At 46.3% G+C, this 27,100-nt stretch overlaps 1 protein-coding gene across 2 annotated transcripts; it reads left to right on the forward strand.

Annotated features, from left to right (window-relative positions):
- The first annotated feature begins 1,702 nt into the window (after nucleotides 1-1,702).
- TADA2A (transcriptional adaptor 2A) lies at nucleotides 1,703-27,100 on the forward strand. 2 transcript variants are annotated; one of them, XM_075439876.1, is made up of 16 exons: nucleotides 1,703-1,771; nucleotides 3,335-3,500; nucleotides 4,320-4,426; nucleotides 5,513-5,572; nucleotides 6,209-6,300; nucleotides 7,756-7,913; nucleotides 9,370-9,458; nucleotides 10,254-10,326; nucleotides 15,414-15,477; nucleotides 17,427-17,470; nucleotides 18,011-18,121; nucleotides 19,501-19,572; nucleotides 20,204-20,336; nucleotides 21,031-21,074; nucleotides 23,648-23,721; nucleotides 25,590-27,100. In XM_075439876.1, exons 2-16 carry the CDS (start codon nucleotides 3,476-3,478, stop codon nucleotides 25,773-25,775), a joined length of 1,332 nt encoding a protein of 443 aa, XP_075295991.1. In that variant the 5' UTR covers nucleotides 1,703-1,771; nucleotides 3,335-3,475; the 3' UTR covers nucleotides 25,776-27,100. The 2 variants fall into 2 exon arrangements, with proteins under 2 accessions (XP_075295991.1, XP_075295992.1); XM_075439877.1 differs by having other exon boundaries at nucleotides 1,741-1,812.

Raw genomic sequence — 27,100 nt, forward strand, 5'->3', positions numbered from 1 at the left:
GAGAAGATCCAAAATCATTGTCATCCATGAAACCTATGCACAAAAAGCTGCAAGCGTCAGAGGAACATCCTTTTTACCTGTGAAGATGCATCACCTTTCCCTCACCACTTACTGGAAACAGCAGAAAGCAACTTTTGAGAAGACACCCATATGCTGATTCCTTCTGTTAACCACCCAGATTCTTATTTTAATTCCCAGATACAGGAAAAACCTGTTAGCATAAGCAATAAATATTTCATTGACATTCCAAACTCCGCCTCTCTCAAATTCTTTTTTTTTCCCCACAATTTTTCACATGCATTTGGGGCCTGGGCAAAAGGAAAAGGAAATAATTTCCAGTATTTTTAGTCTTGCAGTTAAACAGTTCAGACAAGGAGCAAACTCATCCCAGGATACCAGAGCTTCTCCTCCAGCCTCAACAGGAAAAATGCAGATATTAATGACTGAGCTTTAGCCTTTGCCTAGGTCTGAGTAGGTGCACATTTTCATGTGCTGATACAAAATGAACCTCTCATCTCTTTCCAATGTACTTGTATCTAATGTAATCTTCAGCTCTCAGATATGAACTGCCAGAGGCTACACCTGTCCGCTACAGAGAACAGCTCTCATCTCAAGTTCCCACGCAAAGCATTAAATGCTTCAGAATCTGCATAAATGAATAGAAGCAGCCTTCCAGCCTCGCAGAGAACAATCTACCACTTCCCCCAGTGATGCAGACCCTGTTCCTCTAAATCAACATCATGCACGCTCCGAGGAGCATCAGAGGAATCTCACACAAAATTAGTATCTAAAAACAGCATTAAAAAGTCACACAGGAACAGCAATGATGGGAGCTTTTTGTGGAAGAGGTATGGGGTCACCAGGCTTTGTGGGGCAGACACAGCCGCGGCCATGCGAGGCGTTCCAGGTCGAGTTTACGGCAAGAACAGCGCCCAAGAGTAAGCACTTGAAACCCATGAAATACCAGTTACATTTCCCAGCACCAGGGCACAATAAGCATACAGAGAATCTACTTATACCTCCATTAAACCACTTTTTAATTGTCAGCGCTGCTGTTACCATCGGACCAGGCTCTGAGCGAGTACCCTGTCCCCACGGGAACACAACGCAGCACACGGGGCTACCGCAGCGGTGACGAGCGGTGCGGTGCGTGTTGCCACCGTGCCAGGTTGGCTGTGCAGGCCGCAACCACCCCCGAGCTTTAGGGTTTTAGGCCACGCAGGACTCGCTCAGCCCCACTCAGAGCCCTCCGACGGGGGGTTCCCACGGAGCCCAGGCCCACGCTGCACCCAGTTCACCAGGACAGCCGCCGTGTCCGTGGGAGACGGCCAGGAGACGATCCCGTAGGCAGGACGGGCAGAGGGGCAGGGGCTGGCGAGCCCTCGGAGCGAGATTCAGCCCAGATTTGCCCTCACCGCCTCAGCAACCCCACTGGCGGAGCCGCCCGCGCCGGCAGGAGCCACCCGGGCGCTGAGGCGCTACCGCCGCGGGAACGAGGCTCCGTCCCTCAGCGCCGCGCCCGGGGCCGCGCTGGGGCCGTCGGGGCCTCCCGCGCTGCGCACCGCACCCTGCGCCCGCCGAACCGACCGACCGGGGGACGGACAGACAGAGGAACGGCGGGCGAATGCTCCCCCCCCCGCCCCGCACTGGCAGCCCCGCGGAGGGGTGGGGCGGGGCTGGCGGCGGCGCGCACGCACTGGCGCACGCGCACGGCGGGGCGCGGCCGCGGAGGGGCCGTGGGGCGCGGGGCCTACCCGCCGCCCGGCCTGAGGTGAGAGGCGGCGGGGACCCCGGCCCGGCCCGGCCCGGCCGGTGAGAGGGGCGAGGGGGAGGTCGGGACCGTACCATAGCGGGGAGGAGCCGGCTCCGGGGCGGGGGAAGCGGGGAGGGGGAGCGGGCGCTCCCACAGCCGCCTCATGGGCCGGGATAACGCCGGGAGGGGGCGGGGCCTGCCTGGGGCGGGGCCGGGCAAGGCGGAGGGCGCCGCCTGGCGGTGATGGGAAGAAGGGTCCTCCAGGGCTGGACGGGAGTGGGGCTATGGGGAGTGGGGATTAGGAATCTGGGGGAGTAGGGCTATGGGGAGTGGGATATGGGGAGTGGGGATATGGGAGAGTGGGGATATGGGGGAGTGGGGATTAGGGATATGGGGAGTAGGATATGGGGAGTGGGGACTGGGATATGGGGGAGTGGGGATATGGGGAGTGGGGACTGGGATATGGGGGAGTGGGGCTATAGGGAGTGGAATATAGGGAGTGGGGTTATGGGGGAGTTGGCATTAGGGGTATGGGGAGTGGGATATGGGGGAGTAGAGCTATGGGGAGTGGGATATGGGGCGTGGGGATTAGGAATCTGGGGGAGTAGGGCTATGGGGAGTGGGACATGGGACGTGGGGATTAGGGATCTGGGGCAGTGGGGATATGGGGGAGGGGGATATGGAGAGTGGGGATTGGGATGTGAGGGACTGGGGATACGGGGAGTGGGATATAGGGAGTGGGGATATGGGGCTATGGGGGAGTGGGACATGGGACGTGGGGAGTGGGTGCTGCGGTGCTGCTGCGCCGGCGCGTCGGTGGTGCCTGGGTTCGAGCAGCCCTGTAGACCAGGCCACGGTGGTTTGGGATTCGCAGAGTGGAGTGAGTGCAGGGGTGGCTGTGCGGTGCCGCTTACGGGCACGGGGTGAGGAGTTCAGCCTGGAGGTTGCTCTGGGTTGTCTGAGGATCCGGGCGGAGGTGCAGGGATGCGTAGCTGGGTTGAAGCGCCTGCCATCTGCGTGGAGGGGCTGCACAGCTCCAGTGGCGTCCCTGGACGCAGGACCGTGCCTCCACGTGGTGCAGGGAGGAGAAAAGTCTGGAAAGAGAAACATGAATTTCAATAAGTGAGAAGCCTGAGCCTTTCTCAGCAAAAATACCTTGGGAAAGTGAGACGTGCTGGAGATCCCACAACGGAAAGCGGCTCAATTCCCCGATGGTGGCCAGCAGTTAGGACCTCACCGTACAGGTGCTGCTGAATCGGGCCTGTTCGTGGAAGCTGCCACACAGTCAACACTGAAAATGTAGTTGACAGGAGCACAGTAGATTTCCCCACCGCTGTGTCCATGCCGCCTCTAACCTGTTCGTTCTCCTCCCGGTGCTGGCTGGAGGTGTGAAACACTTTCTTGTACAACAGCTGTTCCTTGCGCTCTGCACAGCGCATGCACCCCCACGGAAAGGCTCGGTCCCCCTCGCTTCACCTCGCCGCTTGTGCTGTAGCCCGTCTCTCCGCGTCTGGTTTCTTCTCACGCACAGATAGTCCCTGTTACAAAGGCTGCTGACAGCCTTGTTGCTTCTCTCTTCAGGACGCTCTGGGAGGATCTCGTCTGCGAGGGCTGCGTGAGAGACGTCTGCAGGGAGAGCGTTCCCTTTCTGGACGTACGGGACAAGGCTGCTAGGCAAGACGGGTTTACTCAGAGGAGCAAGCACACCGCCGCGGGAGAGGAATGGAGCGCCTGGCCTCCTTCGGTAGTAAGTACCAGAAGATGACATTTGGAAAGTGTTTGCCGTTGTTTACAGGCATTAGCAGCCATCTCGGGGAGAGAGACAGAAAACCAGGAGTATTTGGTCCACTGGGTCACTTCTTTGATCAAATTCTCAAGAGCATGAGTACATGAATGATTCGGTGGCAATTCAGGTCTTTTTTGCTATCTACTTTTTATACTTGGGCTAGTTCAAATCCATTTTTTTTGAAAAAATGAGACTTGTAACTTGACAGTCTGTTTATTTTGTCTACTTTGCAATGAACAAAATGAGAAAAACTTGCAGAGCAGTGTTTCATTCCTCGTTCAGCAAACTGAGCAGAGCCTGAGGTTTGGTCAGGACACAGAACAATCTTGTTGATGCCTTTGCAAGCGCAGCAGTAGGTTTTACAAGTCAGGCTGGAGGCTGGTGGGGGGGAGAGGGCAGCTGTCTGTGCAGTGTTCTTCACACAGAAGGCCTTGGGTCTGCTCATCAGTGCAGAACATGGGCATGGGCACTGGATCCAGCTCCTGGCATCGCTGCTGAGTCGTACCAGGAGGCTGCTGCAGAGAGGATTTTCCTTTGAGTCCGTTGCACATGTCAAGGTTTAGCCCTCAGTGTATCCGGTCTAGCGTGGTTGCCGTGCCAACATCTCTCTTGCAACCCTAGCTGAGCAAGGAACTTTTAACAGAAATTTGGAGAAGCTGCAGTGGGAAAAAGGTAAAATATGGCTGAGTTCATTTAGAATTACTGGGCACAAGTGAATTTAGGTGATTGCAAAACCAGTGCCTTGTTTGTGTTACATGAGATTAACTTTTGGCTTCGCAGATGACCCTTTCGATAAGCCTCCATGCCGAGGTTGCTCTTCGTACCTCACAGAGCCCTACGTTAAGTGTGCTGAGTGTGGGCCTCCTCCCTTCCTCCTGTGTTTGCAGGTGAGTGCAAGGAGAAAAGCAAAGGCATTAATTTCTATGAGAATGTCATCAAAGGCCTGTCGGGTGCCAAGCTGTTCCATGAACACATTAATAACTGGTCTTTATAAACTTGTATCAACACACTTATTTGCTCAGGGACAGGGAAATGACAAAGAAAAGGTTGGAGGCTGAAGAGCTGAGGCACGAGCAGCTGAAAGAGATCTTTGTGAAGGCAGCCAAAGCTACCTAAAGACATGCAGTCAGCCTGACTGTGTAACGGAGCATGCCGCTGCATGTCTAGAGAGGTATCCCTTCTGTCCTTTTTTATGGCATGGAAAAGAAAAGCCAGCAAGAAACACCCTTTCCCTGTCACCACACGTTGGTTTTTTCCTCCCAAATGGAACAGAAAATTTGGGGAAAGTTTGCAATATTGATAATAATTGTTTGTGACCAGATATAGTTCTTTAAGAATTAGGTGTGTGATCCGACAACCACAGAAAGTACTGCTGATTTTAATTATTAAGTAAATAAGGTTGCATTATTCATGACTGAAAAATGGCAAAAACCTCTAAATGTGAAAAAGGAGCTTAGCCTTGTGCTCAGATGCGTACAAAACACACAAACCTGTATTTTGTATGTTGGATAAATTTCGCTCATTCACCTGTATTTAAAAAACCAGAAATTTAACGGTTGAAAATAGCTGCAAACCATGCTGGTGCTTCTTAAACAGAAAACCAAGATTAAAGGGAAAATGTTTTCAATACTGAAGAAATGCTCTGTGCTCTCTTCCTGGAACCACCACAAGCTGCCTTCACCTGCCTACCTTTGCCATAAATACTTACCAAAAATGTCGATTCACAGGAGTTATGTCTGGGTGCAAAAGACAAGTAAGATACAGACCGATTTAACACAATTTTAACAAAGGTTTTTCTACCATTTTACGTTTTTCTAAAATGAAATCAGAAAAACTGAGTATCTTTTTGAGCATATCGAGTGGTCAGTTTTGGATACCCAGTGGTCAGAGAATACCAGGAAAGACAGGACCAGTCCACATGTGTTCAGGGCAGAACTCGGAGATTAACATAATGCTAATCTTGTGTTCTACAGTGTTTCACACGAGGATTTGAATACAAGAAACATCAAAGCGATCATACTTACGAGATAATGGTAAATATTCCTTTTAGATAACACCTACTCCATCTTGAGCTTGCATAACTTCCCAGGAGTTGGACCCTTGCTTACTAACATTACATTGAAAAGTTGAGTGATACAATTCTTTGATTCAGAGGTTTAGAACTATAAAAAAAGAAAAAGTCTTCCTTGAGAGCAAAGAAAAATACCCACCTGGAACATAATGGAATAGTGGAGATGTTTAAAGCTACATTTTTCTATTGTGCCTAGATAGCACAGTGCATCTCACCAGGCTTCCAGTTCTTCAACCATGTGAATCAACTTCTGTTTGTCTATTCTTGTTTTTCCTCCCCCAAAATTAATAATTTTAAAAGTCTTCAGTAAATTTTGTTGTGTTTCATAGCATGACATTGTTGAGTTACAGCTGGTAGATACAACGTGTAACAGTATATTCAGAAGATCTGTAGCGACAAACTAGTTTCTGCGGTAGTTGATAACCAATGCCCTAAATAATTCAACAATTATTTGATCAGGTTTTGTGCGCCACAGTAGAAGTTTAGAACTACCAGTATTATATACCATGTTGCCCTGTAGTTTAGATCATCTTTGCTCTTCGTGTGATCGATTATAACAGAGGATCATAGCAGTCTGATTTGCTTTTTTCCTCTCTAGACTTCCGATTTCCCTGTCTTGGATCCTAACTGGACAGCGCAAGAGGAGATGGCGCTCCTGGAAGCTGTGATGGACTGTGGATTTGGAAACTGGTGAGAATTTAGTGGCCAACGTCAGTGAATGAGGGGCAGTTTTTCCTTTCGTTTCACTGGATTTTACTGTTGAATACGTCGGTGCACACTGAATGTTCGATGGCTTATTGTGAGAGAGACACTAATTTAGCAGCTAAAGTGGAAGACTGGGGGAGCAGATTCTGTTTTCGAATCTGCTGTTAGATATACAAGGAAATTGTTAAAGGGTTCTTGTGAGGTGCAGGGCACCTCCAGTGAAGTACAAAGTTCCCTCAATTCGCATTAAGGTCACTAGGTTTTGAAGGAGCTCAACTATTGCATGAGATTTTCCGTGCCTCAGTTTACTCCTATGTAAAAACCAACATTTCTTACCTTGTGTGGTTTTGGTTTGCTGACGGTTGACTGGCTAGGTATTGTTATTTTTGGAGGTTTTCTGCTTCTCTGTCATATTTAGGATAGAGCACTGGAAATACTTCATATTTTTACATTATGTTCTGTTAAGTTGATTTCCGTAGTTGCTACAGGATTTTTATGCATTTGTAAATAAAGGAGATTTCTAGTCATGAGTTATCTCTCTTCTCCTTCATGAAAAACTAGCTGTATTAAAATACAGAACTCCAGACTTCACTGAAACAGAACTGTGAGTTCTTACATGTACTTTGCTGTCAAGATTAAGACTGAAAACTGGTTGCAGTTATGTTCTGCAAGTATGCTGCCTAGTACGCATTGCCCTACTTAGCAATACAAGTAATCTTAACTTTTTCCTTAAACACTTGGCTTTTTTCAGCCTTTACCAAATAAAGGAAAAACTGACTTTTCTCCCTGGAATCCCTTGCATCCAGTTTTCAATTTAACAGAAATTAAAATGATTGCTGCTGGTGGATTTTATTTTTTCTTTTAAGTCCTCAACTTACACAGCCATTCTATTAAGACAAAATACTTCATGTTTCTAGTCAACCACTTTTCCAAGAAAGTTTGGCAAAGGTTTCTAGAATGTATTTTGTACAACCATTTCAATGCTTAAAAAAAACCTGTTTAACATCACTACAGGAAAGGTGAAAGCACTACCCAGTTAAAATTGCAAGGGAAACTTGAGAAGCAGAAAGCACTTCTGGACTTTGAATTTACCATTACCTGGAGACAGTAAAATGTACAAGAAGCTCTTAAATAGCAACACTAAATTTCAAGCATGTAAAAGATTTGGTATGTTCCATCAGCCAGGGAGTTTCTCATGTCAAGACAGTGAATTGCATTGCTCGTGACCACCAGAAAAGTGCTCCCCAGCGCTGTATCAAACGTGTGAGTCTTGGCTCAGTGTTAGTACGCAAAACGTGAATTCAGCCATCATCACAGATCAGTTCTCTGCACACACTGTCATCAATCTCTTGTCCAAAATTATCTTTTCCCACTAGAGAAACAAAAAAAACCCTCAATGTTTGTGTTCTTCGATTAAGCCTCCCCCTCTCCCCACTTCAGGCAGGACGTGGCCAACCAGATGTGTACAAAGTCCAAGGAGGAGTGTGAGAAACATTATATGAAACACTTTATCAACAATCCCTTGTTTGCATCTACCTTACTGAACCTGAAGCAGGCGGAGGAGGCGCAGCACAGCGAAACAGCCATTCCTTTCCACCGTGAGTATCCCCTGCCCACCAGCAGGCGCAGGGAGCTTCCCCGCAAGGTCTCTGCCCTTCCAAAACTGGAACGAGCAGCCTTTGGAGAAAGGCGTGCACCACACGTGCAGTTTGCTTTCCTTCCCAGAAGGAGAGCTTGTGCTGATGGCTAACTTGAATAATGTTAGTCGCAGGGTTCTCTTCACACTGTATTAAATTGTTGGTGTATCAAATAAACAAGACTGCCAGTTCAGTGGGGACAGGGAGGGGACAGAGTGGCCTGCTACAAACATCAGGTTCTCGAAACCCGAAGTTCCTGCGCAGCCAGTGGACGTGGTCACTCACAGAAATCACCGCAGCAAAAGCCTGGGTGTGCACGTGCACTTAAAGGACGAGCCACCTCCAAGCTACTTCACACGTGGCAGGGTATAACAGCGTGTCCTTCGAGGTAGATACCAGTGTGAGTTCTCACCCTGATGCTGGGGTGGTTCCTTTTCTTGTCCAGACCCTGCATAGAAATCTTAACTGAGAAGGGATTTCTACCTTGAAAACATTTCACCTGATTATCCGCTGCGTACCAGGCCTAACCACTGAAGTGATTTGTCATAAAATCATTCCCTTTAAACTAGGCTGAGTTCACACCTCTCTCTTTAAAACTGCCTTTTAAAAAGTGGATGTTAAACTTCAGCAATTGAACAAATTTTCAGTTTTCCTGAAATTTAACGTCTTTAGAATTCCCCCAGTCTCGCAGCTGTTCCATTATAAAGCTCCCCAGAATGGCTGGATAAAAAGATTGCTTGGTATCTGGGGGTTTCAGTTTCACGATCAAGTGGTTGGAGCTAAAGCGGTGGGAGCTTGACAGTTTTGGTTCTGTCCCTGGCTGTCATTGATTTTTGTATGTGACCTGGGCCAAGAGAAACTCTCTGTGCCTCAGCTTGCTTTATCGGTAGCGTGGGACTTACAATGCTTAGCTCCTTCACGAGCGTGTTGTGAGCTTTGGTCCATGACTGTCTGTAAAACACTGAGCTCCTCAGCTGGGAGGCACTGTAAAAATTCAGAGTTGTATAGCTTTAATTGCACCTCTCTGCAAATGGCACCCAGAAGATGGCAGATGTAACACCCCTGTTGCTATTAACTAAAAGAACTTGCACGCTGAGAGCGAGAGATCTGCAGAGGTTTGCCAGGGGGATGCTGAGCTCTGCAATGTAGAGTTTACATTTTATAACCTATTTATTACCTGGAATTTCTGTGTTTGACTTTTGAGAATGCGATGAAGATCTCGGATTACTGCATTTTTCTCTGGACGAGCTTGGGTCTTTTTCTGAAAATGACGCTGAATGAAAGCCCAATGAGAGTGTTTTTCTTCAACTAATTATTCCCACTTTTCCTGCAAAAGAAACAACTATTTAACTATTTACAGATGGTTGAAAAAAGACCCAAAGCCCCACACACCAACTAAAAACCTGTATTTTTTCAGCTGCTGATGATCCCCCACGGCCTACCTTTGATTCCTTGCTCTCCAGGGATATGGCAGGGTACATGCCAGCGAGAGCTGACTTTGTGGAGGTAAGACTCTCTCTTCTCCCGTTATTTTAAATGTGCTACTGAATGCAAGCTCAGCAGACGCACACTTGTTTGCCCCCGCCTATAGCTCTTCACCCTTCCTATACAAAACGTTAGAAGAGAGGACAGGAGAGAGAGTGATTCAAGCAAGGATTTAATTACCGAGGTGGTGCTGCGAGCCTGGCGAGCTGCTAGCAGGCGGTCTGCGCGGCGCTGGCTCTGCGTCGGGGCCGTGGGCCGTCCTGCTGCCACCAGCCAGATGTCCAGCGATGAATGGCTCTTACGTAAGCGGACTAGATGTCGTGAATTAGATGCTTAGCGAAAGGGGTCAGCTTCAGCGCCTCTCTCTTTCCTTTGCCTGAGAGAAGCACATATGAGCCGGATCCAAAGATGGCTTGAAAGACCCGCATTGTTTTCAGGGTTTTTAGCTGTGGGCCCAGGGCCCCAATTCCTGTTGCAAAACAAGCTCCTGTACATGAAGTAATGAATTCGGCCGTATAGGGGCATGTTGTTTTTGTGCCTTTGAGCAGAATTTCCACCATGGTGTGGGAGTCATGGAGATTACCTGATTATTTCTCATTCTCCTGTCACAGCATCCTGTTCCAGCTCCAGCCATGGGGCTGCAGATTACACATTCCCTAGTTAAAGCTCCCCTGTGATGTACGTTGCTCAAGGAGGGAACCTTATACAACTGTGTATGAGTAACTATCTCTGCTTTCAGCGTTTCTACGCATGTTGAAGCTTGTTACCAATTTTTTAGTGCTAGTTAGTGACAATTTATTAATCACCTCTGAACAGGAGTTTGACAACTATGCTGAATGGGATTTGAGAGATATTGATTTTGTAGAAGATGATTCAGACATTTTGCATGGTAAGTCCTGTATTTTTGTTCATTATCTGAAAGCGTTTCAGAGTGCCTACACAGCATTTCATTGGGTCTCTTCTTCTCTACACACTTTTTAAAAAGTGAACATACACTTTTAAAGATCTCACTTCTGTGCGCTGGGATTTAAACACTGACATTTCTGTGGTCCTCCCTTTCAAATCTCTTTTAAAAGCTCTTAATATTCATTCAAGCTGGTTTACCAGCACCGTCATCCGTACCCTCATGCCTGTCTCCCTCCCGCTGCACGGTTCAGCCATTTGAGATGTCTCCTACCAGCCTCCTGTTTAAGCTGCCGATCTGAGCGCGAAAGTCAGCTTTCCTCACCTCGTCAGCCATCGCAAAGCTGTGCAGGGCCAGGCCCTTTGGTCTGCCTAGCTCAGCGTCCCGTTAGTACCCCACCGCAGATGCACAGGAAAAGAACGCAAGAGAAGGCGAGTGTAGGCAGATGCTTTTCCTGGCCTATCTCCCACATTCCCTGCAGTAATAAGTTTAGCAGCTTCTTGAGCCACGGGCTGTGTTCAGACCATTTTGACCAAAGGACCGCTCCTCCATGAACGTAGCTAACTACTGTTAGAACTATATATATTTGTACTTTCACCCCCATAACGTCCCGTAGCTGTGAGCTCCACAATTGAGTTAGGAGTTGTACAATTTAATTATGTGTTGTGTGAAAAAAGACTTCCTTCTGTCCGTCAAATCTTTCACCTGATAGTTTCATTGGATGCTCTCTAGTCCGTTCTTCAGCTGTCTGCAGTATTTAGTGTAGGATGTCAGGCCTTTGCCCTGTGAAAGCTGTTTGGCAGAGGTTATGGAGCGTGACCAACTACATTTTCGATCTCTTAGCTCAGGAGCTCTGGCATCTTCCTTCCCACAGCTGTCCTAGATCTGCCCACGTGAGAGAGAATGCCTCTAAAGAGCGAAGTCCCAGGGTCTCGCCAGCTGTTTTTCTTTTACATGAGGCATCTTGGGGAGAGAAAGAATTCTTTTCTAAAAAACTTTGGAATTAGATCTTTCCCTTCTCCAAGTTAATACAAAAAGAAGAAGCCACATCCTCCCCGTCCTGCAGTTTTAAAGATCTCACATGCTGACTTTGCTTGACCGCTGGAGAATATTTTGCAACCTAATTGCAGGATTGCGTACGGTAGAAAATGGCTCAACATCTGAGTCTGAAGGCAGGGTCAGGCACTTGGATGACTTCCGAAAGCTTTGTGCTTTCCAGTTCACAGGCAGGGAAGGTGGCGAGGCAGCCCTGGAGGCCCAGGTTCCGGGAATCCCTCCCGAGCGTGCCTGGCCCACAGCTCGCAGGCAGCGGCTCGAGCCTCCGGCGCTGCCCCAGCCCTGCCCACCAGCAAGCTGCTTCTTACCCTGGATCTCACAGAAACGTCCCTGAAAAGCAGCCCTGGGGCTGCCTTCCGCACCTGCTCGAGACACATTTTTGCTGGCCAAACAGCCAACTTTTCTTTTGTTAAGGTAAACATGTAAAAGAGGGTTTTAACACATTTTATAGCCCAGAGAAGCCCAGATGGGGTCTTGCAGCATAGACTAAGTATCAGGGTTGTGACAAAGTCCTCGTTTCTTTTCCTGCCATACATTAAACCTAACTGGGTTCAAGATAGATTTTTGAAACCTGCTTTTAACCCTACTTTTATATTCCATTTTCTGCAAGTTCCTGAAGCTAGACCCTGAGAACACATCACCCAGAGTCATTTCTCTGGTCTCTCCTTCTTTGTTTCACAAGTCACTAATCAGTGCTGCAGTGGCTGGCTTGCACGTTAACACAGGAAGATTTGATGCTTTCACTGGAACAGAATTCCCCCTTCTTCTGTTTCCTGCACATTGCTCTGCTTTTCCTGAAATTTTGCAAAAATCATTTTATAAAAAGTTCGAGATCTACTCTGCTTGACCTCTGTTTCCTGGTATCGCTGCATTTTCCCCGTTATATTTTCCTGTGTCGCTCCAAATGAGCTCTCAGTGTTTCCACAAGAAAGAAGAACGCAATTTAATACAAGGTGGAAAGACTCCCCGGCAGCTTTTTCTGAGGAACATGGAAACCTGCACCTGCTGCCTCACCCGCTCCTCCCACCGCCCAGGAGCTCGCAGAGGCTGCTCAGTCCCTTCTTGATCTTAGTGAGATGGTAGAAATTGTATGAAATCTCTCCGATTTCAATTAACTCGCTGAACTGGTAACTTCCATTCAGTACTTGCAATGCAGTAAGTGCATGCATAGATATATTGCAGTTAAACAAAAACATAATGGACAGATCGAAAGAAACTAGTTACAAATCTAATTCAGACTGAACTATAAACTTAGTCATTTATCTTTTTCTGGGCTTTTTCTCCCCCTTCCTTCTCATGTAAGTGATTTTTACTTCCAACACTGGAAAGGAATTGCTGAAACCGCAAGTTTAGAAGGGAGTGGAAATAGACTGCAGCTCTGGCTGTATGGTAGTGAAATTTTGTTTTGTAAGATACAAAGCAGTCAACATCCTGCTAAACATTAAATGATGTTTATTCTTTTGTGAAAGTTCCTGCCATGCTCTTCAGGCGGATACTCTGTCTGCCTAGGGTCCTGCCTTCCTCCAGGGAGGGCGGATTTGGATTGTAGACACCGAGTTTGTACCACGCAAGGCGCGGGCTGGATAGGCAGCCTGTTTGCTTTGATTAGTTTGCATTCTTCCCATTATTTGGGCCTTGCATGCCAAGCAGAGGTTAGCTAGCGTGAAACAAAGGTCTCACTCATTAGTGTTCAGAAAAGTTTTTGCAGACCAGACGAGGCTGAAGAGGAATGAAAAGCAAAGAAACTGTTTTGGACACACTCTGGAGAAACCAAAATATTTTGATTTTTCGGAACGGAGAAAGGAGCCTTGAATTTCTGCCTATCACTGGATCCTTCAAAGCCGCTCTGACCATCTCAAAGAACCTAATAATTTTTCCAAAATGGACACTTTGAACATGATGTCGGCTTGGATTATCTGAAGTTAGCAGTACAAACAGCTGCCTCCCTGGTATAATCCATGGGGAAAAGCACAGACAAATCATTTCCATTCGTACAGCATCTCTTTTCTCATTTCAATGCGGCATGTAGCAGTATAGTAGTCTGAGTAATTCATGCATTCCAGATCTTGTAATCGGCTGTTCCTGTGTGAATATGTCTATTAAAAACAAAACCCCTCCAAAAGTGCATGTGGCAGCAAGTACTAATTTTTCTATAAGCAGAAGCTCCATTTTTTCCTTCATTTGTTCTCATTAATGTTCCTTCCTCTCCCCAGCTGATCATAATTTCTTTCAGAATGTTGTGCACTCAGGTGAAAGCATCAGAATGCAATGGTTATAGGTGCATAATTACTTGTGATATTTATAGAGGTTCTCCAATGCAATTTCTGCATGTACTCATTAAGTTCTGCCCACACACACCCCAGAAAATAACGTGTTAGCTTAGCTTGCAGAGGTTTTAAAAATATAAAAATATTTTCCATAAATTGGCACCGATTCCAGCACTTAGTAATGTATTTCATTCATGTTTAACTTACTGCATTTCCCAATTCCTGGTCCCCACGTTTAAGCCAGAAGAGTTTGCTACCTATGCTTGTTCTTAAATTAGGAAACTTAAAATTCCTCTTTATGAAATTACCGGATGATTCTTGAGCACTCTGGTTGTGCCAGAAATTTGTGAAAAGAAGTGAGAATATTGTACCGGCCCTCCTGTCTTCATACATGATCTTTTGCTCCCAGATTAACATCAAATGAGTTTTGTATAGATTGAAGATTCTTTCGCTAATAGAGGATCAGCAAGCGTGACTCACAGCTGTCGGCTCCTGAGCTGATACGCACGGCCTTTGGGCTTTAGCTGTCCCTGCTTAGAAGGAATTTTATGACCCAGAGGACTGCACAGATGAATTACCTAGACGCTAGGGGCTTCCTGGTGTTTACGTATAAATACATATCTTAAAGTAGACACATAACCACACTGCTTTCTTAATTGCATTATTAATTATTTATTGGAGAGCGCAATCAATAAGCTGCCAGAATCAGTTATGCTTTTTTCTTGTGGCTACAGACCACGGGATGGATTCTGGATTCTGTCGCGCTTGGGCCACCCCTGGTCACAGCACTGGGCTGGAAGGGGACGTGCTCTCGCTGAGTTTCAGAGCTGCGTGTTGTCTCTCCAGACTGTAAACCCACTCTCAAGTCTCAGGCCTCTTCCTTCTGGGAGCACGTTGAAATGATTAACAGAAAGGAAAAAAAGCCAACCAGGAAACCAGCCAACTCTACGCTGATTTAATGACCTAGAATTTTTGCATTATTTAACAGAACGAGGGAAGGGAAGGTGATAGGTGTCTCCTTAACTTTTCTTTCAAGAATTTACCAAGAAGGTTTATGAACATAACGGTTACAGGAGAAAGAAGCTGAAGGCTCTCCGAGTGGATCAGCCAGACCGCAGACAGATTTGATTTTGAAAAGGATGTGATTTCTAACGAGCATGGCTTTTTCCTGTGCTGCTTCACATTGCCGTGAACTATTTTCTTTGTTCTTTTGGCAGAGAGAGAAGTTCGGAAGCTAACAAGCTAAAATCTTGTAGATGTTTTTAAGAACTGTAGCAAAGGCTACTTTGAATCTTCACAGTTCAGAACTGTCTGTCTGTTTTTTGGAGTTCCTTGTTCTGTGCAAAGAAGCCTTTGTCCAAAGATGATACCTCAGATCCTTAAATCTGATAAATCTGCTTTTCAGGCGGAGAAATACTTAACAATTGCTTGTGTGGAGGAACAAATAAGTGCTAACAGTAAAACAGTCTAAGAAGGAAGAGGAAAAGAGCTCTCAGGATCTACCTAGGTTCATATTTACAGGCAGTAATGTACTTGGAAGGAGAAAGGAAAAGAATGCTTCTACAGGTAGCATGTAGAGTCTGCAGAAGGTTTCCCTGTAGTCAGTCTATGCCCCTGTAAAATTGCCACAGGATTTTTAAAACAGCAAAGTAGAGTGACCATTTCAGCCTACCATAAAGGCTTAAAAATTAGCCTACTACAGTGATTACTGAAGTATTCTGTAATCTTTTTATTGTTATTATTTTGCAGCTCTGAAGATTGCAGTTGTAGATATCTATCATTCCAGGTTAAAGGAAAGACAGAGAAGAAAAAAGTGAGTTTTCAAGCAATAACTGCATTCCTTTGCTTCATTACCATCTTTTGCTCCCCAGTGTTGTCCTAATCCTAAGCATAATTGAATTCCTCTAGCATCCTTGCAGGTGATCCCCATGCATGGAGACCTTCTGCTATGAGATTTGCATGGCAGACTTCATCTTGGATGTGGGGTTCTCCTTCTGTGCACAGATGAAGATCAGGCCCATGGCTTTAGGAACGGTACCAGCCCAGAAAACACAGATGAACAGACCCTGAGACTCATTAGCACACATGGTTAACAAAGGACCTCTGCACACCGTAACTGCCCTTTGAACTCTCAGAAGAAGTTACTAATTGTGAAAACCCTTTTTCTATTCCTCTTTAGTGCATGAAAATCATGTACGCAGTGCTCTTCATATTACTGTCCCTAATCCAGTGATACAGAACTAGCTAAGCTTCTAGCACACCTTGTGAGATCGCATAGCCATTTTGCAGAATGAGAAACTGAAATACTATCTGGGAAACCGGCCACGGACCTAGGGCTAGGAACCAGGAAAAGAAGCGAGTCGTTGTTCTTTTTGTTCCCTGTGTAATGCTGATGGACTGCACAGAGTTCATTTTCTGCTTTAGGGAAAAGAAGAAAAAGCTGTCAGTCTGTGACTAATTGCTAGACCCCCACTTTCTCCATAGAAATGTTTTCATCATTATTTTTAATTCTGAGTGGTCCATAAGTTAGTTTTCCACAGTGTTTAATGAAGATAACTATATTGCTGACATGAGTTTGAATAATTTATTCAGTTCATTTGACAGCTTTTTAGAATGACTCAATCTATTCGTTAAATTCAATTTTATTATAACTTTCAAATACTTTTTTCAATATTTAAAATTATATCTTGCTGTATTACTCCCTGCTGGAAGAATTAGTAATTTAGAGTAAGACTCCTTCATTCCTTCTCCTCGTAATGCAGCATAGCTCTGCTGAATAACAGGTGAGAGTTGATATCTATTGCCCTGATTCTTTATAATTCATAAATAAAAAATATTTCTGTAGTATAATTCCCATTATGATGAATCATGTTGTGCTAAAAGAAAGTGTCATGAGGCTCAGTTACATAACTCAGTCGGTGCCAGTTTGTGTAAAGTTTCTACAGCAGGATGGGACAAACATCTGATAAATGAGATAAAAATGCAGAAAGTCTCCTCTACGTGGGACAGGAATACTGTTATACATACTAAAGAAAATGTAAGGGATTTTACAGAGCTAATTCCAACCTGACCTTGAGGGGCCCAACTGTGTAGTATCTCTTATCATTTGCAAAAGTCAGGTGGTTGTGGAATCACCACATAGCGATGCCCACACGCCGCTTCCTGAAACCGGTGACAAACGTATTTGTCACGCGCTTGGAATTCTCTTACCTGCCTTTTCACACTGCTCGTTTCCCTGAGCCTGTCAGGAGCATTTCAAACATTCTCCTCTTTTTGAAATCTAAGCTGTCATGGGAAACTTCCCTCATCCTGCTCCCAGTGGTGAAATTTAGAGTCCATCTCTCGCCCTTGCTCTAGCAGAGGGACATGTGTCTCTCTCTGAAGCAGGACATCAGGCTTCATGAGACACTATTTTACCTCCAATTTTGGAAGGACAGGTTGTAAGACACCGTAGATGCGAAATCTGCGTCTAAAGAAGCAATTTCAGACCTTTAAAGCGATCGTAGCTCCCTTTGTGCTTAGTGCTTGGTCAGAGTGGGACTACTGCACGCTACTGTCCACAATTTACCCTGATGAAAGCCGTGCTGCCTCACTACATCACGTTTCTCAGCTAGCCAGCTCAAGGGCTATGGAACTTTCATACGTGGTTAGTTTTAGACGCCTCTGATGGTCTAAATCAAAGTTTCTTCTGAAGCCTTTGTATTTATGAGGTAATACACAAATTAATGCCTTTTATTAACACCATTTTGCTCTCAATTACAGAATTATAAGAGATCATGGCCTAATCAACCTCAGAAAATTTCAGAGTGAGTATCAGGTGTAACTGCTGCACTTCAAAGTGGCCTCTGGTCAGGAAGCAAAACGTCGCGTGTTCACTGTTTCCAGTGCACCGCTGGGGTTTGCTCGTGCTGGACCATATTCAGATGGTCTGAATTCCAGCAGATTTCCTGCCCCAGCTGTTTCCAGCCGGCTGGCTCTAACTACTCCCAGCTCAGTTTTTTCGTTATTGCCTCAGAATTGCTCTTCAGAAGGATTTCAGGCTCCGCTGGGTAGGGAGGGGGGTGAAGATGAAATCTAGGCCTTTTAAGTGTATATCTCGCTATTCTAAGAAATGATCAAACAATATTTAAATATCACCCTTCGTGCTTGTGGAATTGTAAGGATGGGGTAATTTTGTTGCTTTTTACTCAGCAATTTGTAGTTGTGACACCAAAACGGCCGCGGAGTGTACCAAACCGGCGTCTCTGGGCAGTTCACAGAGGCTTGTAGTCACCTCAGGTTCCACTGGGTTTCATTTCTTCTCACAGCAGGAGTTACAAGGTCTGTCGCTTTTATTCCCCCTCTAGTTTTGGAAAGGCGATATCCAAAGGAGGTTCAAGACCTTTATGAGACAATGCGACGATTTGCACGAATTCTTGGACCGGTAGAGCATGATAAGTTCATTGAAAGCCACGCCTGTAAGTATTTTGAGGATTTTAGCATATATGTTCTTCAACAGGCTTAATGAGGGGTTGCATCATCTACAATCTTTCCTAAATATACACCACTCCTGGAGGGCAGGAGGTTGTTTTTCCCCTTCTCCCCCATCTAACTACCTCAGAAAAACAGTTGTGGTCTGATACATTAAATGAGCAGCAGGTGTGTTTTCCACTAAACTGTGTCTGAATTCTTTCTTTGATTTCTCGGTTGACTGAACATTCTGGTCATGTGCTAGATGTAGTGTTTTCTTATCAAAAGACCACTATTCATTCACTGGGACTCCATGTCACTGAAAGAACAAAATCCCTGAAATGTATGTCTGTATTGAGGAATTGGGAGCTGGCAGCAAATTGTGAATTCTTTGAAAGATACATGTTAAACTATTATGTGTGTACATAATTATATAGTACAGCTGTCATTATGTCCCTTACCTTAAAGGTAGAGGCATTGTTCCACCACCGAATCATCTGGAGTCGTTATGCATAATCATAGTGTGCATTTAGTCAAATTCCAGTACGAGTCATTACATCCTGCTTAATTCTCTGACTTAAACCGGGAAAATTGTTGCTCATTAGAAAGAGCAAAGCATTTAAACAGTTGTGACTGTATTTCCAGGACACCCTCTGTGAAATGCCAAAAGTATGATCCTGCAAAACCACGAGTCCCGCACGCGAGTGCTCGTCCTGGGCCCTGGTTTTGTTGTTGTAGGGACAGCAAAGTCCTCAAGCTAACCCGATGGTCAAATGCACGCATTATACCGATCTCCTGAGGAGTGTGAGTAAACAAGTTCGAGACAGGCAAACTTGCTCACTGTTAAACTCAGCAATGCCTGGAAGCCAGCTGATAAAAGCTATAGGCAGTAAATATCTCCGCGCCAAAGAAACATGGGCATTTAATCTTACTGACTGCAGAAAGAGAGCTGTCTGCGAGGAAAAATTTTGGAAGGTCCAGTTATGAAAATCATAGTTCAAAGACAGTATTAGATGCTGTAACGAGCCTGGATGGAATAGTTTTTCAAACCTACTGAAATGCCTTCCAGAAATCCTACATTATTCTTATTTGCCTTGTCCAGGGTATGACAAAGGAACTGTCAAAGCACGAAGACAAAATAACTTTTCTGAGCGCACAAATGCTAGAAACTGCCTTAAATCTGTGATCAGGGACTGTTACAACACAGTGAGCTTGAGATCTGGTACAGACTGTGCAGAGAGGTTAACCCTGTCTGTGGTTCTGCATACTTTTTAGCTGAACTGTATAGACAAATAAGAAATAGCAATGTACACCGCAGTTCACAGCACCCCCCTGACCCACATTTGTTTTTTGGATTTCCCTTGTGCTTACTCTTGGGGTAAAACAGTGGAATTTGAGCTCCGAAGGGAAATAAAGCGCCTACAGGAATACAGAGCAGCAGGAATCACCAATTTCTGTAGTAAGTACCTGATACATTATTCAGCCTATTCCCATTCATCAAGATGTGGAAGGATGATTTTACAACATTGAGGTCATGATGAATAAAAAGACACTGATTTCTAAATGCATTTGCCTAGCTCTTTAACTGAACAAGGCTTTAGCAATAGCGCTTCAGTCCAGCTGTGCTTTTTGAACGCTGGTTTGAGCCGTCAGCTCCGAGAACACGCTGGCTAGCAGAGCTCTGCTTTAGCCACTGCTTTGCAAAACACTCAGGAAAAAAAACCAAAAAAACACTATGTCATGGCACAGTGGTCTCCAGTGCTTTATCCCTGGACACTTGTGCTGGCTATCAACAAGTGTGGCATCTGGAGAGAGGGCTAAGACCTCTACGTAAACTAAATGGCCTGGTTTATGCTGGAATTGGATCATGGAAGCCTTTTTTGTTTGTTTTTGGCCTGAAGTTAATGGGAGGAGGGGTGCAGGGTGGAATCTAATACCTTCCCATGCCAAGTAGTTGTCATGAGGGAGAATAGCAGCATCTGGTCCAGAGCTAGAGAACAGTTTCTCACTTATTTCCTAAAGCAGAAAAACAACAGTCTGAAAATTTTGACCGAGGCAGCCGGTGAGAGCGTGGTGTCTGTGTGCCGCAGGTGCCAGGACGTACGACCACCTGAAGAAGACAAGAGATGAGGAGCGCCTGAAGCGCACCATGCTGTCTGAAGTCCTGCAGTACATCCAGGACAGCAGCGCCTGCCAGCAGTGGCTCAGTCGACAGGCTGATATGTACGGTTACAGTAAGACGCTGCGTTTTACATCCCTATGCCCGAGTCAGGTGCATCAAACACACTTTCCTGTCTGATAACAACAGATGCGTTCCCAACTTATTACAGTCTGAAAAATTCAGGAGGGTAAGAAACTGTGGATGACAGCAACAGTGCTTGTGAAGTGCAGAAAAGTGACGAGTAACGGCTCAAAAATCTCAGTTTTCTGTATATTTCAGGAACTTAACTGCTGCTAACAAAGTCATAGAGGGAAATAAGGTCTTTATTAATGAGGGCACAGATGACACTGGAAATGTTTCAGATGATTTCAGATGTAGCAGCATTATTAATGCGTAGTCACCCTGCACGAGCACTTTGATTTAAGGAGCAAGCGGCAGTGCAAAGGCAGTGCATCCTGTACGCGACGCGGTCGGAGAAGATGATGTGGAATTTTGGAATTTCCCCAGTCAGTCTCCCCTGCGTGTTTTTATTTTATCCCCCACCCCCCTTTTTTTAAAAGATGTTTCAGACATGGTCTTCAATCTGGGAGTGCTAAATGTTTAGAAATCCTGATGACTAAAATCAGAGCCTGGCTTACGCAAGCTGAATTGTATTATTATTAGAGTTGGGGAAAAAGTTGTTTCAGGGCCAACATATGCAGTTATTCTTAAAAAAAAAGAATATGAAGACAATTTGAAAATTTCCTTTCTTTTCAGTGATTCTGGCCTGAGTCCCACGGTACCAGTCCCTTCAAACTCAGGTAACTGTAGGATGATGGTCTGTTGTAAAAAGCCAGCCATGCAGCAGGAACACCCTACTGACAGGCAGCTGGAGCAGCTCTTTTGCTTGAGTGCAGAAGTGTCAGTCCTCAAGCCTCATGGTTAAGCATTGCTCACGTCAGCATTACCTCAATCTGCAACTCATTCCATGTGCAAATCCCGTAGGGTTTTTTGCCAGATTTCTCGATTTTTCTGACTACAGGTGGAAAACCCATCTGAAAGCTCCATTAACAAGGCAGGAAGGAAAAGAATTTTCACAAGAATGACATTTTTATCTTTAAAAGATGAAGCTAGTCCAGGTTTTTAATGAAGCTGTCTAGCACATACCGTAGCAGTATGAACTGGACAGAAAGCAGATCTGGGAGGGCAGAACACCAAAAAACAGTTGCCTGAGAAGCAGGCAATGGTTGCAGCATCAAGCACTCCAGAGTGACAGAGTGAGATGATACAGGTTGCCTGTGCAACTTCAGTTTTCCTTTTCTGTGAATATGCTTTTATAGTCATTAATTCTCTAATCACAAATTATGGGGGTTTTCCACCAAGTGGATCCCTAGTTCTTTCCGTGCCCAGCAAGGACAGGTTCAGGGGTCAGTCAAGGCCCCCGTGAACAAGACTTCTATGATACCCCATCTTGTTTGTTGAGGTCACAGGGTGGCACGCAATGTAGGAGACTAGGATGAAGTTTTACTATAAGGCTGTTAAATTTTGCCAGGGAACACTGGCTTCTAGCTCTGTCTCTATGTCCAGTTTTTATGTGGATGCTAATAAGCCACTCGACCCAAACCTCTCAGAGGTGTACACTGAGTCTAGATGTTCTTCCTCATTTCTGCCAGGAGCCCTGGAAATTTGGGTCAGAATACCGAGCAATTAGTCATTGCGGTATGCGCTATGTTTTAAGTGTATTTGGTGATAGCAAAGATCTGTTCTTTTGGAGAGAAAATAGCATTGTATATCTCAGGCTGGGCATCCAGAGTCCGTGGAATGGGGACAGTGTCCCCGCAGCTGAAGGGCCAGTGTGAAGAGTGGAGTTAATCTTTAGTCGAGTATTCAGTGGGCAGTGAAGGAGCAGCACCCAAGAGAACGTGAATTGTTTTGCCCAATGAACTTGGATAGTAGGCAGTGTTTACAACCAGTATCACATGTTGAACACAACCCAAACAAAATACCATATAGCTGGTAATTAAGCAAACATCCTGCATGCTGAATAAGGCCAGGATACTGCGGAAAAACTGCCACGTGTCTATATGATTAAAGGCTGCATCATACTGAATATACAATAGGGCAAATTAACATTGCTTAACTTTACTTCTCGATTTTGAGATCTTGACTCTGCAGCCTAAGTATGTTTTCTTTAATGCAGTTTGCATGCATGTGTTACTTCCTATGTTTATAAAAGAGTAAAACCAAATTCTGTCGTGTCTCATCATAGCACGCTTGTTCCAGGCTGCAGAAAGAGGGAGCAGTGCTGGGAAATAACTTCCTCTACACCTACCAGAGACTCGCTACTCCAGCTTCTTGCTAGTCCTCCAGTTCTCTCCCCGGCCAGGCCCCCCTCACCCAGCCGGGCTCCCCTCCCTCTCCTACAGATGCCCAGGAGAAACAGAGAGTCCCCAGTCCCAGAGGCGGGACGTGGGCAGAGCGCAGCCAGTGCAGCCCCTGGGAAAATGGAGCTGTGGATTTTCCAAGATTTCATCCCTTTGCCAAATTTAGGAAGTCTGTCCTGGCACTAAGAGACCCGTCTCTAGCAGTGCTAATATGCAACCCCACAGCACAGGGTCAACAGGCTTTCTGAAGATGTAAAGGAATAACCCTAGCTTTGTTCTAAGCTCTGGAAGTTAAAGAAAATACTATTAGAAAAAACAACTGGCAAGCAGACAGCCTTTGTGAAGGTTTAACTCCTGCAGCTTAAAGTTCAGCGAAGTTATAAACAGTAGCAAAATTGAGAACTACCAGACTACCCTGTGACAGATACTTCTTTCAGTACTGTTTATCATAACAGGCAACAATAAATCCACAAACTGCGTTTGCTTGACAGTATCTGCAGTACATTTGAAGGCATTTAAAGACAACCCTGCCTCATGAAGTTACCAGTAATGCCAGAGAAACTCTGCCGGTCGCACCGATAAGCAGTTCAGCATCCCGGGGAGGTACAGTTTCACGCTGCGCACACCCGGCACACCCTCCGCGCAGCACTGACCGCCCCGAGCCTGGCTGGGAGCGTCGGCTTAGTCAGGAGGTGCTGCCCCGCTGCGCCACGGCCGATGTGACAAAGCTCTTGTCTTTCGGTTCCTCCTAAAAGCCAGTGAGCCAGGGCTCACAACACCAGTCCTTCCACAAGTATTCACAGCCCTTAACCATGTCGGCTGAAAATCACACCGTTTGTCAAATCACTGCAGTTTTTGTGTTAAGCCCTAAATAACCCTGGCTATAAACACTTGGATCATGCTCAATTACCATCATGAGGATTTAATGGCCTCTGTGATAACACACCTAAGGAACAGCCGCTGCCAAACTGCTCAGAGTTCTGCAGCATTTTCCTTTCTTGTCCCCGCAGGTAGACGGAGTGCCCCACCGCTGAACCTCACAGGTCTCCCAGGGACAGAGAAACTTAACGAGAAGGAGAAGGAGGTGAGGAAAGGAATGAAAAGATAATCTATATAAAACTTTATCTTCACGGTGCAGGAGTGATCACACCGTCTGTCTCGGGTACTGTGAATATCACCTCTGCTATATGCCCTGACTACTCTTTCCTGCTCACAGAAGTCATTCAGGGTTTCCAGCTGGCTGCTGAATTTCAGTTGCTGTGCTATACAAACAACATAGCTACAGCAAACGAGCTTACTTAGCAAAGAAAGGTGGAGAGCACCGAGGTGCTATTACCCGCTATTATAGCATCCAGAGTATGACATCCTCTCTTCCTCCATGGGAGACTGGGGTGAGCAGAAGGGTCATTTTTTCCTTAATGAACATTGGTTTCAAAACTGGCTGGGGATTTTGTCAAGGGTTTCGCTGGACAGATTACTGAACCTGAATAGCAGAGCTCTTTCTGGATTGTAGATATCTCACAGCCAAATCACAACCAGTTATGGTTGGTTTTTCACTGTAACACGGACGTGAACCATGGAAGCGATAACAGGGTATTGCTCTTGAAATGTTTTTTCCATATTTCTGCTATACAGTGCATATGCCAAGCCTTCCGTGTGCACGTGTGGCAGAAAATGAAACCTGGCTTTCCTTAAGCCACGGGCTGTTAGCTCAGCGTGTTGCAGTCCCGTGTGGGGTGCGCTTGCAGCGTCACCTAGAGCGGTCGGAGGCACGGGGCAGAGGGACGGGGCAGGCAGAGGCGGGACTGCAGCCCGTCAGCACCCCCGGGAGCAGCAAACAACGCAGCCAGGGGCCTGCCCGCCATTCACGGCACAGGTTCTGCAGCCCGGGGTAGGCCTGCCCACTAATTCAGTGAAAGGCAACACTGGAAAACGATGGACAGAAAAGAATATTTTTTTTTTTTTTTAACAGAAGTCATAGTCTGTCTTTAGATCATCCGCAAGGCAGATTTCAGTGCATGTGAAATGCAGATGTATTTCAGACTTTTCCCTTGGCGTGGAAGCTGTTTCCCCTTCACTGGAGATGGCAGCATTGAAAATCAGATCACAGATTTGCCATGGAACATGGCATTTCTGGCTCCACTCAGCATATAAATAATTGTGACTAGGACATTAGTGTATACAGGGAATCCGATTTCCTCGTCAGCTGAGACACAGAGTCTGAGTTCCTCCGAATTCTGCAATTTCCTATCAATGCGGAACAATCATTAAGCATTTCCTGATTAAAAGCAGGAGACAGCCACTATCTCCACTGGGAGCACCACAGGGCACCAGCTCGAGGGCGGCTGGTGTTGGGAAGCGGAACGGGAACCTTGCAGCCGGACAGCAGAGCGCGGGGGCTTTGGAAAGCAACTCCTTTTACCAAACTTCCCAGCGTGTGATGCCCTCCCCGCACGGTTTCCATCCCAGACTCGCAGCGGGGGCAGGCGGCGTGCGCGTAGCTGCTGCTGTAGAAGGGTACGAAAGCCTTCGTCTGCAGGGGGTTAGTAGGCAGATGCCCTCCCTGGCCCCGGGCCAGCACGCCCGGTTGCAAGTCTTTCTGGCATGTGTACTTCCCTCGGTTTGTCAAGAACAACGCCCACACGGGACACACTCATAGTTACGCTCCTGTGAGCCCGGGGCTTGCTTTCATCCTCCTGGTGTAGTGTTCAGCCAGGAATGTTTTTGAATGCAGCAGCCAGCAAGCTCCTCCCCTCCCTACCTGTGGATCGAAACAGCTCCTAACGCGATTACTGCGGGCCTCCCCCCATACGAAAAAAAACTAAAAACCACCCAACCACATTTAAAATGTTTTCGGAAAAATATCCACCGTGTTACTCCCCCAGCGGGGATCGCAGAACGAAAGAGCGTGACAAGCGTGAGTGTTCATGAACTTCACCTCTTGTCTTCCAGCTCTGTCAGATGGTGCGGTTGGTCCCTGGAGCCTATTTGGAGTATAAAGCTGCTTTAGTGAACGAGTGTAACAAGCAAGGCGGCCTGAGACTAGCGCAGGCCAGAGCGCTCATCAAGATCGATGTGAACAAAACCAGGAAAATCTACGACTTCCTTATCCGAGAAGGGTACATCACCAAAGCCTGAGGACGGACAGCAGCGCGTCGGCTGCAGCAGGCAGAGGCGGAGAAGCTTGGAGGTCACTTTGACAGCGCCGAGAGGTTTTAACGGTGTTGAATGAAGGACGTTTCCTTTCGTTTAAAATCTTTTGGGGCTTTTATTTTTTTGGTAAAGACGAGTAGGGAGCTTTGTGAAATTGTATGAATACTGACGTTTATCTGGTCTCCTTCTGACTCTGCTGTTGTCAGAACTACGCTGGAGAGAATCATACGCCGCGTAAGCTAATCTTCAGTGTGGACGGGCATTCATTTCGAACACCTCTTGTAACTAAAAAGAGAATCGCAGTACTTTTATTCTGACAGTGACACAGAATAAGGACAGAAGAGCAGCACATAATGAGAGTCACGCTTTGACTTTGTGTGAGTGCAGGGGTAGAGAAATGCCGTCCCCTCCCTTCTTGTACTCCTGCCTAAAACAGTGTCAGCTTTCAAAGGAGATAGCACACGCCCGGGGGTATAAAAATAGAGCTTGCAGCGGTCCAGTCTTTTTAACTTAACTGTGATAAAGGATGGGAAAGGACATTGCAGGGAGGCTCCTCAACAGTTGTTACTTTTATGTGATATTAGCACATATCACAGCATGACAGCACTGCGCAAACCAATAAGCTTCATCTGCTCCCTGCTTCATTTGTGATTGCTAAATTATAGATAATCCCTCAGTTTAAGCCTTCGTTGCCCCGGCTCGTTGGGAAGCCTGGATGCCACAACCAGAGCAGCCTTTTGGAACATAAAGAGCTGCTCCATACCCCGGCGTTCTCTCACAAAAGACAACAAGCGAGGAGCACGACAGACCACCCAGCGCAAACGCCGCAGCCCTGCTGCACGTGGGGCCTCTCCCCCTCCGCTGACCGCGTCGACCAACGCAGCAGTGGTAAGGTGCAGCAGGTGACTACACGCACACACAACACCCCGTCCCGTGGATGATCCGCTGTACGGCTGCAGCACAAACCTTCTGTGTCTGAAAACACGGTTGGAGGGTGACGATGGTTCTTTTCAGACGCCGCTTGGCGTGGTTCAGTAGCCAGTCCACTCTTTATCAAACAGCTTCCATCGCTAACGTGTGAGGCTGAAGTAACATCCCCGAAGTAACCTAACAGCCAAAGAGGGTGGGATGTTGGGTGCTTTCAAGTTTGGGATCTCCTGTAGAAGAGCCTAAGGGAGCTACAGCTGTACCGATACCTCTGGGGTTCCCCCCCGTCCCCCAAGAGTAATTATTCTGTGTACCTGAGGTGCCATTGAATGTGAAGTGTTTTGGTTTGTAATAAAATCAAAATGACTTGAAACAATCTTAAA

The sequence above is a fragment of the Opisthocomus hoazin genome, chromosome 20, assembly GCF_030867145.1.
Source record: "Opisthocomus hoazin isolate bOpiHoa1 chromosome 20, bOpiHoa1.hap1, whole genome shotgun sequence".
NCBI classification, from domain to species: Eukaryota; Metazoa; Chordata; class Aves; order Opisthocomiformes; family Opisthocomidae; genus Opisthocomus; species Opisthocomus hoazin.